The sequence below is a fragment of the Sorex fumeus genome, unplaced genomic scaffold (genome assembly GCF_029834395.1).
Source record: "Sorex fumeus unplaced genomic scaffold, SorFum_2.1 ptg000006l, whole genome shotgun sequence".
Lineage (NCBI taxonomy): Eukaryota > Metazoa > Chordata > Mammalia > Eulipotyphla > Soricidae > Sorex > Sorex fumeus.
In genome coordinates, this window is record NW_026606063.1 from 12,405,094 (window position 1) to 12,423,610 (window position 18,517).

Sequence of the window (18,517 nt, forward strand, 5' to 3'; positions counted from 1 at the left end):
TTGGCTGCCCAGCACTGGGGGGGAGGGGCTGAGGGCCCTAGGTCAGCTCTTACCACCTGACTGCGTTTTGTCTGTGGGATGCAGCTGTGGGCGGGACCCAGGAGGTGTGTCCCATCAGCTTCTCACTCCACGGGCTGCTGAGGCCCCCTCTTGCTGCAGGCCGGTCACCACGGCCCTGGGTGAAGAACAAGTTGTAGGGTTTCCCCTCCACCAAGTGGCTGAGCGGCGCTCACTTGGTCCCACTCTCCCCCCCAGGACGAAAAGTCGGACAAGGAGCGCTGGCAGCACCTGGCGGACCTGGCGGACTTCGCGCTGGCCATGAAGGACACGCTCACGAACATCAACAACCAGTCCTTCAACAACTTCATGCTGCGCATCGGTAAGGCCGGAGGGCGCTGCAGGCCAGGCCCTCCCGACCTTGGTCCCTCCGAGTCCTTCCTGGGATGCGGGCGTCCAGGTGCCCGTGTCAGACGTGGGAGCAGGGACCGCTCAGCCCCTCAGTTCAGCAGCCAGGAGCCGGCTCCGGGGAGGGCGAGGGCTCGGCGCCCCAGACTCTGGGGAGCGCGTGAGCTGCTGACGGATCAGCCGCCCGGGGTCTGGCTGTCCTGAACGTCATGCCTCTGTCCCAGGCATGAACAAAGGCGGGGTGCTGGCCGGGGTCATCGGGGCCCGGAAGCCACACTATGACATCTGGGGCAATACCGTCAACGTGGCCAGCAGGATGGAGTCCACGGGAGTCATGGGCAACATTCAGGTGCGTCACAGCTTCACTCACGTCCAGGGACGGAGCGGGGAGACATGCGTCTTGCCGGGCACGGAGTTGGCGGGGCGGCAGGTGCAGGACGCCTCCCCTGGCAACCCCCCAAGCCTGCCCCTCACCCACAGGTGGTGGAGGAGACGCAGATCATCCTGCGCGAGTACGGCTTCCGCTTCGTGCGGCGCGGGCCCATCTTCGTCAAGGGCAAGGGCGAGCTGCTGACCTTCTTCCTGAAGGGCCGTGACAAGCCGGCCGCCTTCCCCAACGGGTCCTCGGTGACGCTGCCCCACCAGGTGGTGGACAACCCCTGAAGCCTTGCCGGGAGCAGGGGAGCCGCCCCCGGCCCCGCGACCGGCGACACTCACATAGACTTAGGGCTGACCGGCTCCTCCGGAGCCCCTGTCCGGGCACAGCCACACGGTCTCCGCCAGCCGGTAGCTTCCCCAGAGTAGGGTCGTGGTCGTAGGCATAGAGCGGAGCCCACTGCAGGGTGGGGGGGGCGCCGTGCAGCGCTGCCCCTGGAGCTGGGCACGGCCCGCGTCCCGACGTTCCTGATAATCTTGAAAGGTTCTCCTGGAACCCGTCACCATAGTCCTGAGAGCAGAGAGTGCAATATTTCCTTCCACCTGGGGGGCGGCGGGGGGGGAGGGGGAGAGATGGGTCTATTTCTGAGAGAAAATATATCAACAGATCTTTTACATTTATATTTTTAACTTTCTGTTCAAAAACACTTTTCTGATACTGCCTTGCCTTTCGAGCTCCTGCTACAGTCGCCTTTGCTACTGCTTTAAAAGAGAATTTACAGGTATTGTAAAGAACGAGAAGTTTTATTAAAAGTTATATTCAACTTGAACGCGGCCCACGTGCAGTCAGTCGCCTGCGTCCTTCCCGATGTGCTGGGCCTCGGTGAGCCACAGGGAGCGGGGCTGCACTGAGATGCCTGTAAGCAGGCCCTGGGGGGGACGGGTGTGCTTCTCCCCTGCCCGTCATGACCAGGAGCTAAGAACGGAAATGGCAGCGGCTCGCTGCCTGGCTGTGAAGACACAGGGCACCCCCTCACTGGGGAGACGAGGAGATGGCAGCGGACGGATGTGCAACCTGCCACTTCCACGGCCAACTTAATACCAGCTTACAAGCAAAATGTTCTAGGAAACAGACATTAGGAACCTAGAACCCTGATTTATTTTTGGATGGGGGGTGACTTGGGCCACACCTGGTGATGTTCAGGGGTTACTTCTGGCTCTGAGCTCAGGAGTCTCTCCTGGCAGTGCTCAGGGACCATACAGGGTGCCGGATTGGTCACGTGCAATGCAAGTACTATCTCTCGGGCCCCAAACCCTGATTATTTTAGACCTGGACTACCCCCTGCTCTTAAAGCAAGTACACATTAAGTTTGTGATTCTGCTCACATCATGAACCTATAGTATTCTCTCTCAAGTACTTAAAATATGAGGTAGGACAAACATTTCTGCTGTCAACAAATGCCTCTGTCACCCCACATCCCATTCTGATTTTCAGCTGAAACAGATGCTTGGTCGTGTTCCATATCCCATCAGTGTCTCCGAAGACCAGGTGGTCCCGCATATTCCGGCAGGGGCAATGCAATCAAGGATGGCTGTCCCCAACGCCCCGTCTAGGGCTTCCAGGGGAGGGGGTTTCTCAGGGCTCCGTCCCTGCTGGAGGCTCCTAGGAGGCCAAAATCGCGTACATCTTCTCTCCTTCCTTCGAGAACGCAGCAAACACATGGTGCAGCGGCTTGGTCCTGAACAGGTCCTCGTGGGCTGCCTGCTGTTCCTCCCCTGAAAAACAAACCCATCAGGCTCCTGAGGGCAACGGCACTCGGGACCCACGCAGCAACTTACCACAGCAACTTTCCGAGAAGCTGCTGCCACTGGGCAGTCACCCGACACCAGAAACAAGACAGGGCCCAGAGAATCCCGGGGTACAGACCCCTGAGCCCACCGCCTCCAAGGAACCCACGATTCATCTTTCCTTTTTCCCCCTTTTGGGTTCCGTCCCACACCCACGGGTGCTCAGGGAAACCTGGGGCCAAGCTCAGGGGACCCTATGCAGTGGCGGGACTGAACCTGCGTCAGCCACATGCAAGGCAAGTGCGCTCTCTCCAGCCCTTAGCTCATTTTCCTTTACTGCCCGCGTCCCATCACGGGGGTCCACTGACAGGGGCAAGGTCACAAGAAACCTCTTTCACCGAGGGCCAAAATCCCCATCCGAGAAGACTCAGAGCCTGGTATCTGGTTCCCCTTAGCACGCGGCACCCCAGGACCCAGGACTCCTTTGCCAGCGCTTCAAGAGGGGCTGTGATGAGACCACAGAGAGGGGAGGGGACCCTGGCCAGGAGGGAGCAAAGGAAAAGAACACGGCAGTTTACTTACACAGACCGGAGGAAAAAAGGGTGGTGCAGCCAGTGAAGGGAACAGGAGGGGCCCAGCGCACAGGCCGCCCCGTCCCCAGGGCGCCTCTTACCTTGAGCAGTGACAGTGACGGCAGTGGGCAGGGACTCAGCGAGGTCCTTGTACACCAGTCTGGCGCAGAATGGGGAGGACGGGCTCTTGGGCTCCACTTTGTAAGTAAAGGTCAGCAAGTTGCACAGCGCGTTTCTCTGCGGGGGCCCGACCAGAAAGGCTGCAAAGTCACTCTGGTGGGGGAGGGTCAGACAGGAAGTGGGGGGGGCGTCAGCAGCTCCAAGGGTGACAGCGTTCACAAATACGAGCCCTTGCATCAACTCTCACAGAAATAAAGGAGTAAGGACATGGCCATCTCTGAGACCCCTCGACTACTCGATGCCTGCATCCTCAGGCCGACACTGATCTGGAAACAGAATCTCGAGTCATTCCAAATGCCCAGCAGGAGTGATGCTGTGATTTGCACCACGTCTTTCACTTTCTTTCCTGGCGAGAAGGAAGGTCAGAGGTGAAGCGGGTTACTGCGGAAAGCGGGTCACTCTCTACCCCTCGGGCTCAGCAGAACACTCAAGCATGCTGAACTGGGGGAGAGCTGCTGGACTTTAGAGCCATGAGTGAGGGGTCCCCACAGCACCTCTGCTTCAGCGCCTTCGTAGGGCTGCTTGAGACCTTTCCCACATGCAACCCCGTTTCGCCTGAGAACTCCAGCTTGGGGGAGCCAAACTCCTAGGATTCGGGATGTGACTGACTCTGGATTCATTTTTGGCTGTTTCATGTTCAGAAACCTTTCACAGTTGCCAGAGTTTTTTTTGGGGGGGATGGCTACACCCAGCGATGCTCAGGGGATTACTCCTTGCTCTGCACTCAGGGACCACTCCTGGCTATGCATGGGGAACCACATGGGATGCCTGGGATCAAACCCGGGTCAGCTAGGTGCAAGGCCCTACCCACTGTCCTCTCCCTCTGGCATGTTGCCAGTTTCATGCCCTCCCCCCCCCCCCCCCACCCGACATTCAGTTACTGAGATGCACTGCACTTTCATAGGTGAGGGTTGAAAGAGGTGTTTTCAACCACTAGTCCCAGCATAAAAAGGTTGAAAACACTGATGGAGAGTTTCAATAGGGGGAAATCACACAGAAAGCAGCTTACATATAAATAACATGCAAGGGGCGGGAGCAACAGGAGCAGGGGACACTGGCACCACAGACAGTCACTCAAAAACCCTTCAGGAGTGATCCCTGAGCAAGGAGCTAAGAGTACGCCCTAAGCACCACCGGGTCAATAAACACCCAAACTGATCAATAATATGCGAGTATCTGGGCCGGGGAGATAGCATACCTGGCACACACAAGGTTCCAAGTATGATCTTCAGCATTACACAGATCCGCCCCCCACCCCCGTCCCAGGCATCAACTGACCCCTGCAGCACCGAAACTTCTTGACTGAACTGTCAAACAATGACACCAAAAGTGACCGCGGGGCCCCGTAAGTACTTCTGAGAGTACTGTCCCCCACCCTGCCAAAATAAACCCTAAACTACACAAGCAGCAAAGGATACTTGTCAGACTGCTGGTCCCGTGTCATGTCACGTACCACTCAGATCCAGAAAAGACCCCGGAGGGTGCCCGGGGCCAGTGCACACGCTCGCTATGCAGGATAGTCTCCAGCATGTGCTTCCCAGCTGCAAGCCCCGCTGACCCCCGCCCTTCTGGGAGTGGCTCCAGATCCACCCAATGTACAAAAGAAAAGCTGCCCCCTTGTTTCTTTCTAGGCCCATCCTGAGCCCAGAAACACAGGTAAGATGCCAGTACCTGAAGTCGGTCTGCCTGGTACTTCCTTCCAGAGTAAGCATTTAGGTACTCGTGGAGGCGAAACAGGAAGTGCTGAATGTCAGTCTGTAAATACTTTGCAGACAGCTGCTCCAGGGGGATGAAGGGTGGGACTGAATGGTGATGTATCCGAAGTGGCTTCTGGATCTCAATGTCCACAAAATAGGATTCCAGCAGGTTCCCTTCGAAGGTGGTGCTGATGCAGACGCAGACGCCCCTGCTGGTCATCTTGGCACTGAGCCCTGAAGGGAACAATGATGCTCTCAGTCCGTGCAGGACAGTGACCCACACGTGCAGGCTCACAGCCACAGGGCCCAGATGCTCTGGCACTGGTGGGTGAGTGCCTCAGACCCTTCTCACGGAGCTTGGCTTGTTGGGGGGGAAAAATACACATCCCAATAACCAATTACTGAGAAAGGACTGAAAAAAAAAATTTTTTTTAAATGCTCTGGCACTGGTGGGTGAGTGCCTCAGACCCTTCTCACGGAGCTTGGCTTGTTGTGGGGGAAAAAAACACATCCCAATAACCAATTACTGAGAAAGGACTGAAAAAAAAATTTTTTTTTTAAAGTAGGGGTCACCCAGAGCAGTGCTGGAGGTTCTGGGGGAGATTCCGAGATGCCCAGCAGGCCCGACCAGATGCTCTGACTGCCGTGCCCAACAGCTACCAAGGTGACACTGAACCCCGAGCCACATACCCGGGGAGCTCTCTGCTCCACCATCTGGAGCTGCCTTCTGGCCCGACTTTGGAAACTTCAATTTACCTGTTCCGTCTTTCCCTTGAATTTGGGACCCTTCCCTGTATTTTCCATGTGCTCTTGCAACACAGAATAAATCCCCATTTTAATGATTCCTGGGCTAGAGCGATAACACAGCGGTAGGGCGTTTGCCTTGCGCGCAGCCAGCCAGTTGATTCCTCTGCCCCTCTCAAAGAGCCCGGCAAGCTACCGAGAGTATCTTGCCCGCACTGCAAAGCCTGGCAAGCTACCTGTGACATATTCGATATGCCAAACACAGTAACAAGTCTCAAAATGGAGATGTTACTGGGCCCGCTCGGGCAAATCAATGAACAACGGAAGGACAGTGACAATGATTCCTGGGATCTGGGATTAGAATTAGTTGACCCATGGCATGAAGCAAGGTAAAGCAAGTCAGAAGTAACAGAAGTTCCAGTACTAAGGTCTGGCATGTGTTAACTAACTGAAATATGGTTCCAGTGCAGTGGTGGGTCAATGGCCGGTTCACAGGTGCAGAAAGGCAGAAAATGGCTGATCTACCGTCAGGGTTGTAACTGCGGCTCCACGGGCCAGGAGGTAGCTAGGTGCCAGTCTGCAGGTGCAAGAGGGCTGAGGAATACTGGTCTAGGTCGCCATCACCGACCTTTCTTCTGCTACGAAGAGGTCAACGTTGGGTCGGGGGAATTAGCTCAGAGGGCTGGAGCGTAGGGTCCCTAGCACTGTCTGATCTCTAGGCACTGCCGGGCATGGCTCCAGGCCAATAATAAAGGAAGCGGTCACCTCGCAGGTAAGGATGTGTCTAAAGGGAATGCCAGGCCTGAGCGGCGAAGGGGGGGAAAATCAAGACTTAGGATATATGTCCAGGGCTCAGGACAGCTAGCAAATGAACAAGAGCAGCTGAGAGAGAGCAGAGGAAATGCCCACCTGTGAAGCGATAGGCCTGCAGAAGGGCTTTCACCGTTTCCTCTTTTCTTTCCAAAGTCTCTTGCGTGCTCACCGCCAAGGGCGGGCCAGGCTCCACGCCAGCGCCAGATGCTTGCACCTGCAAGATACACAGCAAAGGCCGAAGAGAGCTCAAGGGGGCCGGAGAGAGGCACATGCCTTGCACATGGTTGGTCCCATTCAATTTCTGGCGAGACAAACGGTCCCCCCCTTCCAGCCTCCCAGGAACGGTCACTGAGCCCAGAGCAAGTCCTGGGGACTGCTGCATCTCACTCTGCCACACACACACACACGGAGTCAAAGCAGCACATGTGCTAGTCCACAACCAGGAATGGTGGCGGGCCCAAGGGGACAGCCAAGGCCAGACTGGAGATGAAGGAGAAACGGCGTGACGTGCCACTTTCCTCTCTGCTCCAAAGGGAGGCTGCAGGCTGGGGCTTCATAGCAGCCTCTGCTGGGGAGGGGACACCCATGAGATCCTGGTCACCAAAGCAGTCTTTAGGGAAAGAGTCCTCCACAGGACAGGGCAGGAGAGAGTGCGAGGGTCACTGCGTCAGAGGCCTACACACATGGATACAGTTCGGTCTGGCACACAGGGTTCTGAGTACAGCTGGGAGCGAGCCCCTAGCCCAGAGCCCGGGGCAGCCTTAGCACCAGCCAGCTGTGGCCCCCAAACTGATTCTGTAGAGAGGGAACCCAAAATCTCCATGCAATTTCCCCACCCCCCACCTCCCATATCTGTCAATTCCGACACTGCCTACACATGACTGTACTGAGACACCAAACAGAAGACAGCTGCTGGAAGTTAAGAACCTAGGCCGAGAATCCACCAAACACTGGTGTTTGGGGGAGAAAGGCTGGGATAACCCTCTCCCTCACATCAATGGAGGGCCCTGAAATAAGGGCTACACCCTTATTTTGAATATTCAGGCCTGAAATAACACCTGAAATGCAGAACAGTGACAAACCCAGACACTGTCAGAACAAAAAGGCAAATTCTCTCTGAAAGTGACCCTCCCACCAGCTGAGTTAAGAGGAGGCCCCCAACCGAGAAGAAGATGAGTCCGCAGGTGCCATCAGCTTGGATCGCCTACTCCTAGATCTGAAAGAAATAAATGTTTGGGGCTGGAGCTACAGTACAGTGGGTAGTGCGCTTGCCTTGCACATGGATGGCCCAGGTTCAACCCCTGGCACCACATGTGGTCCTCCAAGCCCACCCGGAGCAATCCACACCCAGTGATGCTCTGGGGCTATGCCTGGTGGTGTTCCGCAGTGACCCCTGGCAGTGTCTGAGAACAAACCTGGTGGGCTTAATTAAGCAAGGCAAGTGCCTGAAGTACTAGCTCTCCTTCCCCGCGGCATTACTCTTAAAAATAGCCCCAAATGAAACAGTCCAAACTAACCCAAATGTCCTCAGTAGTAACAGAGAGAAATTAGCAGAGCAGTTATTAACAAGATAGTTATTAACAAGTCCTTATTAACAGATTGCTGTATCGCAACAGAAAGGAACAACTTCTGACGAATCAGCAAAAGAAACCAGACTCATACTTTGCACACTTATGAGTTCGAAAACAAGTGAAATGAAATGTCTGGTGACAAAAACCACACTAGGAGTTACCTTACTCAGAAGGGAAATTCATCAGTGGCGAAAGGGAGATTTCTGAGGCTTGAGGACTCTGCCCTGATCTCTGTGGAACCCACTAGGCCGTGGCACTCTGCATGCAAAGGTCTACGCACTGGTGTCCTCGACTGTGTAGACTTACGTACATATGTGTATATTACTATAATAAGGTAGAGAAATGGAGGGAAGGGAAAAGAGAAAACAGAGGGAGGGAAAGCAAGAGAAAGAAGGCAGGGCCACTTTATCCCAAGAACAGCCAGGTGACTGGGGGGTGGGGACGGCAAAGAACAATGGAGCTTTTCTAGAAGATTTTTCCCCCAGTGGCTGTCACCACCTGCGCGTGCACGCACACACATGCTCACACTCACACTCACACACACACAGTGGTTATCCCCACACATGGAGACACACACACACACAGTGCTGTCCCCACACATGGACACCCCCCCCCATGGCTGTCCCCACATAGTGGCTGCTCCCACACATGCGGACACACACACTCAGTGGCTGTCCCCCACATAGAAACACAGACACTCACTGGGGGTTCTCCACACATGGATACAGGCACATGGACAACACCCCCCCCCCCCCCGAAAGGTGCCTGGCATGAAATCAATTCTAGCCCCAGCAACCGTGTAGTTTTATGAAGCATTTTCTCGGCAGTGCAGGATTTACTGGAGAAGCAGAAATGTGAGTAAAGAACCAATTAGCAAACTACTGCAATAATCCCGGCATCCAAGTTGCCTTATAAACATGCAACTGAGAATTCTAGAAGTTTCCTACTACTTATCATTATTACTTATCACGGGCTTACAACCTAGTGGCATCTCAGGGGTTCGTCTTCCTGTGTGAGTGGGGACCCCCAATCCCAAGCCTCCAAGCCCGCGGTGCTGGTCCACAGTCTTGAACACTTGCTTTGGCAATGGCGGGTGGGGCGGGTACTCTAAAGGGACACTGGGCAGGTCTTGCTGTCTAGTCTAATCCTGAGGCAAAGAGAAAACTGCAACGAGGGAAGAGTCAAAGTTCACTACTGAGGTTTCGTATTTGGGAAACAACATGGCATGAATGACAAATGCGGCAGTGACTCACTTAAGATGACAATGAGGGGGCTGGAGCGAGAGCACAGCGGGTAGGGTGTTTGCCTTGCACACAGCCGACCCAGGTTTGATTCCCAGCATCCCATATGGTCCCCCAAGTACTGCCAGGCGTAATTCCTGAGTGCATCAGCCAGGAGTAACCCCTATTGTCAAGTGTGACCCAAAAAGAAAAAAAAAGAGAAAAATGACAATGAGACAACAACAGCTCGTACCTATGCAGGCAAGTGGAGAGGCTGCCCTGCCTCTAAGCCCTGCTAACGATCAGCTTCCGCTGTCAGGAGCTGGGGTTCTACAGGTGTGATCGTTTAAAGGTGTGATCCAAGCACTGAATGCCAACTGGGAGATACACAACACCTAAATCTGCCAAATTTGGTGTGTGTGCTTTCCCCGAGAGCCCGCCCGGCCCGCCCGCTACTCACGGTGGACTCACGCCGCTTTACTTCGGCCCGCAGCTGATCCCGCACAAGCCTCAGCTTGTGAATTCTGGCTTTAAGATCCTTTTCCTCAGCTCGCTCTTTCAGGCGTTTCTGCGATCTGTTCATTTGAGTCTCCAGTCTTTCCAAGGGAGCTAAGACACCTAAGGAAAGTCAAGGGAATTTCAGAGGAAGCCAAAGATTTCTAACACTGGTGAACAGAACTCTGTGGTCAGCTAAACTGTCAGACATTTGTCAGAATTTGTAAAACCATAGAAGCTGACAATGAAACTCAGGGATCAGCCACCTCTTAGGCTAAACACTCAGGTGTTGCCACCAAGAAAGGTATAGAAAAAGTATGATATCTAAATAAAGCCAATCTGAATTATCCACAATAAAGGACCCAGAAGAAACGAGGATCACATTCACTGACTCCCAGAAGCTGTCTTTAAACAATGCATTTTAGGAGGAGCAGGAGGGATAGTACAGAGGGCAGGGCACTTGCTTTGCATGAGGCGAACCTGAGTTTTATCCCCTGCACCCCAAATGGTCGCCTGAGCCCACAAGGGCCAATCCCTCAGCAACACCAGGTGTGCCCCAAAACAACAACAAAATTAAAATGCATGTTTTCCTAAAGTGCTAACACTCTGAAATGCTTTGGATCTAGGCCTTAAGCTTAAATTCCAAGATATGAATTTAGCATTTAGCAGTACAGGGTCCAAAAGAGCTATTGGAAACAAATGATCTACAAATATTACAGATGCCAGAGAAAGACATCACTGACACTCAGGAATTTAGAGGCAGAAGGCAGCCCTGCCCCCTCCCCAGCCGAACGACTGCCCAACGCAATCAAGACCCTACTCTCACCTCTCGCCTATTTACGAAGATGGTGCCGAAGGCCAAGAAGGAAGCCCCTGCCCCTTCCAAAGTTGAAGCCAAAGCCAAAGCTTTGAAGGCCAAGAAAGCAGTGCTGAAAGGCGTCCACAGCCAGAAAAAGAAAAAGATTCGCACGTCACCCACCTTCAGAAGACCCAAAACGCTGCGGCTGAGAAGGCAACCCAAATACTCTCAGAAGAGCGCCCCCAGGAGAAACAAGCTTGACCATTATGCCATCATCAAATTTCCTCTGACTACAGAGTCAGCCATAAAGAAGACAGACGATAACAACACACTGTGTTCACTGTGGATGTCAAGGCCAACAAGCACCAGATTAAACAGGCTGTGAAGAAGCTCTATGACATTGATGTAGCCAAGGTCAACAGCCTGATTAGGCCTGATGTATGTTCGGCTGGCTCCTGATTATGATGCCGTGGATGTTGCCAACAGAATTGGGATCATCTAAACAGTCCAGCTGGCTAATCCTAAATACAATTTCTTTTCCACCATAAGAAAAAAAAAGACCCTACTCTCAAAATGCTAACCAGTTCCCTGACACTTCCCCCATCCTCTCGGAGCTGTCAAAGGCTCTTGTGCAGAGGAACTACCTACAAAGCACTCACTGCACACTCCTCTCAGGCTTGCGCTACGGGATTTTGAAGTAAACACTGAACCCAGCTCCACAACCACCGGCACAACACTATTATTCGTCTATTTCCTAGAGGGAGAAGCTTGTCCAAGGCCAGGATAACTCAGAAGGTCCAAAGCCGGATATCAAAACCGGATCTCAACACCCCTGCCACTCTCTTCCAAATCCTGCCAGGAGGAAAACGCCAGAGCTCTCTCTCCAACACAAACGCTTGGGCATGTTAGGAACGCAGCTCGGTTTGAAGAGCAGGGGGCCATAGCACCGCGGGTAGGGCGTTTGCCTTGCACGCGGCCGACCCGGGTTCGATCCCCAGCATCCCATAGGGTCCCCAGAGCACCGCCGGGAGTGATTCCTGAGCGCAGAGCCAGGAGTAACCCGAGCATCGCTGGGAAAGCTGGGCCGAGAAACAAAGCAATTCTTCCTGCCCCCAACCGCCCCCCGCCAGTATGGGAGCTGCCCGCCCCTGAGTCCGTCCCAAGTTAATTGGGACTATTCCGCGTTAGGCAGGGGAGGGTGGCAAGCGAAGGCGACTCCGGGCATACCTCCTCTGGGCGCTCTGAATCGACTCGAAGCTTCGGCCGGCTTCATCTCCGCCCCTGCCGGCGCCTCCTAAAGCTGCTGTCCCGGCCAAGCAGGGCCAGGGGCCTAGACCACCCTTGCTGGCCCAAAGAAAAACTGGCAAGGCAGTCACCTCTCCCCAAGTTCGAACAGACCCACACACGATTCCGACACGCACAATCCGCCAGTACCCCCAGTGTCACTGCTGGGGCTCTCTCTCTGCAGCCCCCGGGGTGCGCGTCCAAGGGGGCGGTGGCCGCCCCGACCGGCCTCTACCAACGGGCGCGGTGCTCAAGCCCGGCCAGGTTCTCCCGCGCACGCAGGAGCTGGAAGAGACCTTCCACCTTGGCCACGAGCCTCACTGTCCCCTCTCACTGTCTGTCCCCTGGCCTCCTCCTGCTCACTCAAATCAGGGACAAGCTTTCCCGCCGTTCTGGCATTCAAAAAAAAAGAAAAAAAAAAAAAAACACCCACATCTGAGCCGTCCCAGAGTGCTTTGCGCTTCCGCCGTACAAAAACATGGCGGCGCTCAGGGCCCCTCCCACATCCCGGCATGCACCGGGGGGCAGGGCCAGCCTTTCGGCTAGCCAGGAAAATGGCGGCCTCTAGCGCGGAGCCGCAGATCCTGGTACAGTATTTGGTGTTGCGAAAGGACCTATCGCAGTCTCCACTCTCCTGGCCAGCGGGCGCACTGATAGCGCAGGCCTGCCACGCGGCCACTGCGGCCTTACACCTTCACCGTGACCACCCGCACACGGTCGCTTATCTCCAGGAGTTGGAGCGCATGCGCAAGGTGGTCCTCGAGGTACGGCGCGATGGGCGGGAAGGCAGGGCGGGGCCGGAAGTGGCTCGGGGCGAATCTGACTTGTGGGCGTGGCCTTGAGCGTTTGGGGGTGGTGTCTACTTTGTGATTGGATGTGGCACTCGAGGGGGCGGGGTTTTTATGTTCCGGAAAAGGAGCTGGGGCTTCAGCTGTTTCGCGTACCTCGAGTCTCACCTGCGGGCGGCGTCCGAGGTGCGTTTGAGGGCGGGGCTGATGGAGCGAGGCCCCGCCTTTTCTTAAAGGCCGGCGCCACGCCGGCCTTTGGTTCAAGTTCGGCCCTTCCTAGTCACCCTGCAAAACTGATGCTGGAGGTCTAAGCACACGAGTGACTTGGAGCAGGAGCGACCGTGGAGCGATTAGGGCGTTTTCCTTGCACGAGGGTGACCCGGGTTCGGTCCTCGGCATCCCGTCTGGTCCTCCAGCACCGTCTAAGTGCAGAGCAAGGAGAAATCCCTGAGCACCGCCGGTGTGCCCCCTTTCCCCCCCAAAGGAAAAAAACAAAAGCTGGTGGTGTGGAACGGAAGCATTTGACCGGGTGTGATGTCAGATGAGAGTAATCATCTGGTTTAAATTGAACCTTAAATACCCAACTCCATCAGGAAATTTCAGGAAATACCAGACGCTTAGGGTATTGAATCAAACTCAGGTGACGTTTGTTTTGCAGATGACTTAATAGGCCCGACCTATTAAGAATTCTGTTGGTTATGTTGCTAGAAATATATCCTAAGAAAATAATCAGGTGCACCGATAGGGATTTGCCTAAGGATATTCACAGCAGCATTGTATGACAGACATTTTGCAAACTACTGAATGTCCAATATATGCAATTTATGTGCATATAATGGATTATTAGGAAAGTAGCAGAAATGCTTGTGGAGCACGTTTAATTGGCATGGAAGTGCCCAGCATGAGATACTGATTTGGACTTTTCATATCAAATGACCCAGATTTGAAATGAAAAGTTAAGTACCAGATATTAAATAGTGGTTGGTAGGACTTTATGTCCTAATGCTTTTGAGAATTGGCTGGCAACTAGGAATTATCAGTTGTCTTTTCAACTTGGGAGTCACATCATCTCTGTGGCTTTCAGTGTGAAAAGCCATTTGCGAAAAGGGGTAAATCCACTCTCTGCCTGAAAATGTATGTGCTTGGTAGGGGGTGGTGGGTGGGAGGGAGCGAAGTCTTAATTAAGACTTAATTCGTTTGATTTTTTTATTTTAATTTTATGATAAGAAAAATTGACTATAAAAACTTTTTTTTTTTACCTTACTATAAAACTTATTTTAATAAACCAGGACTCAGGAGTGGAGAGGTAAGAGTCATTCTGTCATTGCTAGCAAACATTATCTTCTAAGGGAAGAATTCCTGTTAGGTAATGAAACAACCAGCAATAAATAACCTGTAGGAAAATGTCTTAATCATTGCTAAGTGGCAGAAAAGAAGCAGCTAACGTCTCATTCAGATTCTTTTTACAGGAAGAAAGCCTCAAGAAATCACAGGATGTAAATCACATGGTTCAGACTCTGTTCCCTCCCACCCACCACCCCCTACCAAGCACATACATTTTCAGGCAGAGAGTGTATTTACCCCTTTTCGCAAATGGCTTTTCACACTGAAAGCCACAGAGATGAAGCGATTCCCAAGTTTAAAAGACGACTGATAATTCCTAGTTGCCAGCCAACTCTCAAGAAATGGCCTTAGGACACACCACTGCATAAGGTGCTGTTACAGCCAGCCTGGCTAAACTCGGACTAATGCTATATGTTGGGCAAACGTTTCCCCCATGCCAGGTCTGAGACTTAAGTTCACTGCATCTTCACTGCTACTACGAAACACCGCCATCTCACGTTTTACAAAGGGGAAACAAAGACCCTGCTAGTCATGTGACTTACCCAAAGCCACCCCAGCATCAGAAGCAGAGCCAGGGTTGGGACTCACACTTTCTCACTGCCCACAGCTGCTCTCCCTGCTGAAGCTGTGAGCAGGGAGTGTGAGTTCAAGTGAGGCTTTGCCGGAAGGACTCTAGAGGTCACGGTCCTCTCAACTGGTAAGACAGGCCCTGAGTTATCCAGTGGCCTGCCTTCACAGGCAAGAAGCGCACCTGATACTCATCAGCATACACAGTTTTCGGAGTGATGCTTCCCCTGCTTGGGTCCAGCCTGGGGGACAAGGAGTCACGGAACCCTTTCAGAAGGCTGTTAGAGGAGAGTTTACCTTTGAGTTAATAAGTGGAACCATCCCAGCAGAAGGGAATTGCTTCTGAGTCTGAGCAGAAGATGGTCAGCAGAGCTGACAGAGCAGTCGGACCATGATATTAGATACCCTCCCAGTAGTCAAGTCAGAGCTGGCTGAAGGCTTAGGGATGACTGGGCAACGGCTGTGAGAAATCTGGGATGGTACAGAGCCTAAATATTGACAATGCAGACAGCAAGGGGAGATACAATTCCTCCCTTGCCTGCCCCTGCCCCACACCCAGGGACCTTTGGAGAGTGTACCCCACTTCTAGAGAAAGTGCCCTGACTGATGCTTTCTGAGAGCTGGTCCTCTGCTTTCCATTAGGAGAAACTCACACTCCCCTTCCCCCCACCCCACCCTTTGCCTTTTGACACTTCCCAAATGGGCTCTTTAATTGTTCTGCTCCTTGTAGGCCCCAGATGAGACCACCCTAAAGCAACTGGCTGAGACCCTGCAACAGAAGAATATTGACCACCTGCTGTGGTTGGAGCAGCCCGAGAATGTGGCCACTTGTCTTGCTCTCCGCCCCTACCCCAAGGAGGAAGTGAGCCAGTACCTGAAGAAGTTCCGCTTGTTCAAGTGACCGCTGTTCTGTATTGCTGGGATAGATTCTCCATCGTCAGATCCAGAGACCGCGTGCCCTCCATGGCTCATATTAAAGTTTCCATTAATAAGTACTTCCTATTATTTCAAATTATTAAGAAGTTCAGATGGAGAGGGCATATGTGCAGCCATGCCAGCTCCAAGTTACTGCTCAAATGGAAGATTGGGTCGAGCTCGTGTCCCGGCTTCAGGGAAACTACCTGATTTGTTAGGAATAAGAATTTTTCCAGTTTCCCAGGTTGAAAGCTTTCTCTTAGCATCCCTTACTTTTCTTTCACATCCAGTTGTCATATTTTATTGAATCAAGGACTATATTAACTCAAAGACTTAGCATTATTTAACTTGCTGTTAAACATCGAAGAAATTTGACAAGACATGCAATTAGATATAAGTTGTATTTCAACTTCAGAGATTTGAAACATATATCAAGGCCTGGGGACAGGTCTCAGAGGGTTGGAGCATGTGCTTTGCATGTGGGAGCCCAGAGTTCAGTTCCTAGCATGGCACAATCCCCAAGATGTGCCAGTGTGGCCCAAAAATAAAAAAGTGTGTTCCAGTCTCAAAACCGTTAAATGAGATGTATATATGTACACATACATACACATACATAAATATTCCTAAATTTGATGAGATTTGTCAAGTATTACATCTACTTTCTCTTAGTGGCACAATCCTATATCAAGCTCTCAGTTTGCTTATCAGAGTATCCCAGTGGTCTGCGCACCAGATTACAACTTGGTTAAAATTCAACATTCTCTTTTGCAGGGGATGTGGGGGGTTCCCAAAAGACTATTCACAGGACACCAGGGGCCACTCATGGAAGTACTTAGCCAACCAAGCCATTAGTGCGAGGGCCCAAGATGGTAATGCTGTATGGGCCCTAGGTACCACCAAGACCACCCCTGTGGTGCTCGGGAGCCTGCAGGGATGACCCAGGCTGTGGTGTCAGGGACCAAACCCAGGTCAGATGCATGCAAGGCAAGTGCCCTAGCCACTGTACTATATCCCAGACCCCCAGCAAACATCGTGGTGGCAGGTTTTTATATGAGATTCACATGCCCTGTGCAATATAAAATACGATTAGTCCCTGGAATACAGTCCGAACTACTGGACTGGAGAGACAGTACAGCAGGTAGGACATTTACCCTTCACATGCTGGATCCTGCTTCCATCCCCAGCATCACGTATGAGCCCTGCAGGAATGGTCTGTGAGCACAGAGCCAGGAGTAAGCACTGAGCACTTTCGGACATGGCACTAAAAACCAAAAAACAAAAAAATGCTTAGCCATTAGGTGTTACCCTCATACCCCCATTTATACTTTCTGCTTATTTTCTTGGGGGACTCTTCTTTATACAAAGTTGATGTTTCAGTAAGACTCTCCAGTTACTAATCCCCGCCTCTGCCACCAATTCCATCTCGAACCCCTAGTCCCAGAGAGTCAAATATTAGTACTTCCTCTGCCTTTTCTGTCTCTGGTCTCCACCCCCAAATCCTGGTTTTTGAACCACACCTGGCAATGCTCAGGGGTCACTCCTGGCTCTGCACTCAGTAATTATTCCTGGCAGTACTAAGGGAACCATACAGGATGCCTCGGACTCAACCTGGGTTGGCCGTGTGCAAGGCAAGCCAACCCACACTGTCCCTGTGCTCCACCCTGTCTCTGCTCTTTATTTCTCTCCTAGGTGCTATCATCTTTACAGTTTTACCCAACCCGTCACTGCCACTGTCCTCCCATTGTTCATCAATTTGCTCGAGCGGGCCCAGTAACAACTCCATTGTAAGACTTGTTACTGTGTTTGGCATATCGAATACATCATGGGGAGCTTGCCAGGCTTTGCTGTGCAGTCGAGATACTCTCAGTAGCTTGCCAGGTACTCCGAGAGGGGCAGAGGAATCGAACCAGGGTTGGTCGTGTTGGCTGCGTGCAAGGCAAACGCCCTACCGCTGTGCTATCGCTCCAGCCCACCATAATTCCTTTCTCTGAACGTTTAATTATATGTTTAAAGTATTTCCATAAAAATTTGGAGACAGGACCGGGGAAACGACTCACCAGCCTGAGCCAACGAGTGCACGAGGCCTGGATTCTGTCCCCACATCACAGTCCCCTGGTCACCACCAGACACAGCTCTCAAGCACTGCCGGGCATGAACCTCCAAAAAACAACAACCACAAAAATGTGGATTCAGCTATAGAAATTGCTTGGGTATCTTGAATCAAAGTTTATGAAGGGTAATCTGTAGAACAAACATGATGTATGTGTACTGTTTTGGTCTGTACTTAACACTGAGAATGTAAAGATGGGGGTTTTGGTGAGTCCTTTAGGGGGAAGTTTGAGTAGGAACTTAGTAAATACTAAGATACTACGTAGATAACGTAAGGGGGGCAGGGGACCGGGGGAAAGTTCAGAGCTAGAGATAATACAGGGGTTAAGACACTTACCTTTCATGCCTCTGACTCTGGTTCACCCCTCAGCATTGCACGGGGCCCCAAGTGACTCTGAGCATCAAATCTCCCATCAAAAACAAGTTCAGGAAGAAATGACAAGAGGCAAAGTCAAGGGGGACTGGCCTTTCATTGAGAAAGTGAGAGATTTTCTGAGACAGCACCACACCGGTGTGCAACCCTCATCACAACAACGGCAATGAAGGGAAGAAAAAGTGGTAAATGTTTCCGAATGATGCTGCATTTATTAGTATTATTCATTATTATATTATTATTTTGGTTTGGGGACCACACCTGGTGTGTTCAGGGCTACTTCCGGTGTGGGGATTGCTACCAGCTCTGCCTAGGGGACCACCTGAGTGCTGGGGATCAAATCTGGGCCTCCTGCATCCAAAGTTTGTACTCCAGCCCTTTGAACCATCTTCCCTTTGAACCAAGATAGTGCGTCCCACCTCACCCCCAAAAAAAGTTTTTTTAAAGTTCTGAGTTCTTCAGTAAGATATAGTGCTGC

At 52.3% G+C, this 18,517-nt stretch overlaps 3 protein-coding genes across 3 annotated transcripts in view; 2 read left to right on the plus strand and 1 right to left on the minus strand.

Annotated features, from left to right (window-relative positions):
- Window positions 1-1,610, plus strand: part of ADCY3 (adenylate cyclase 3) — a 68,749-nt gene extending 67,139 nt beyond the window's left edge. Inside the window, exons 19-21 of the mRNA XM_056122567.1 lie at window positions 256-379; window positions 630-754; window positions 886-1,610. Coding sequence (XP_055978542.1) covers window positions 256-379; window positions 630-754; window positions 886-1,068 — 432 coding nt within the window. The 3' untranslated portion in view covers window positions 1,069-1,610. The remainder of the gene's footprint in view (window positions 1-255; window positions 380-629; window positions 755-885) is intronic.
- Window positions 1,611-2,443: 833 nt separating this feature from the next.
- Window positions 2,444-12,423, minus strand: CENPO (centromere protein O). Its single transcript, XM_056126008.1, has 7 exons — window positions 12,416-12,423; window positions 12,247-12,305; window positions 9,826-9,983; window positions 6,671-6,788; window positions 4,992-5,251; window positions 3,194-3,413; window positions 2,444-2,556 (listed from the first exon to the last, which is right to left on the minus strand). Exons 1-7 carry the CDS (start codon window positions 12,421-12,423, stop codon window positions 2,444-2,446), a joined length of 936 nt encoding a protein of 311 aa, XP_055981983.1.
- PTRHD1 (peptidyl-tRNA hydrolase domain containing 1) lies at window positions 12,365-15,636 on the plus strand. The gene is made up of 2 exons (XM_056127325.1): window positions 12,365-12,707; window positions 15,373-15,636. The coding sequence occupies exons 1-2, from the start codon at window positions 12,456-12,458 to the stop codon at window positions 15,541-15,543; spliced, it is 423 nt and encodes a 140-aa protein (XP_055983300.1). The 5' UTR covers window positions 12,365-12,455; the 3' UTR covers window positions 15,544-15,636.
- Window positions 15,637-18,517: the final 2,881 nt, after the last annotated feature.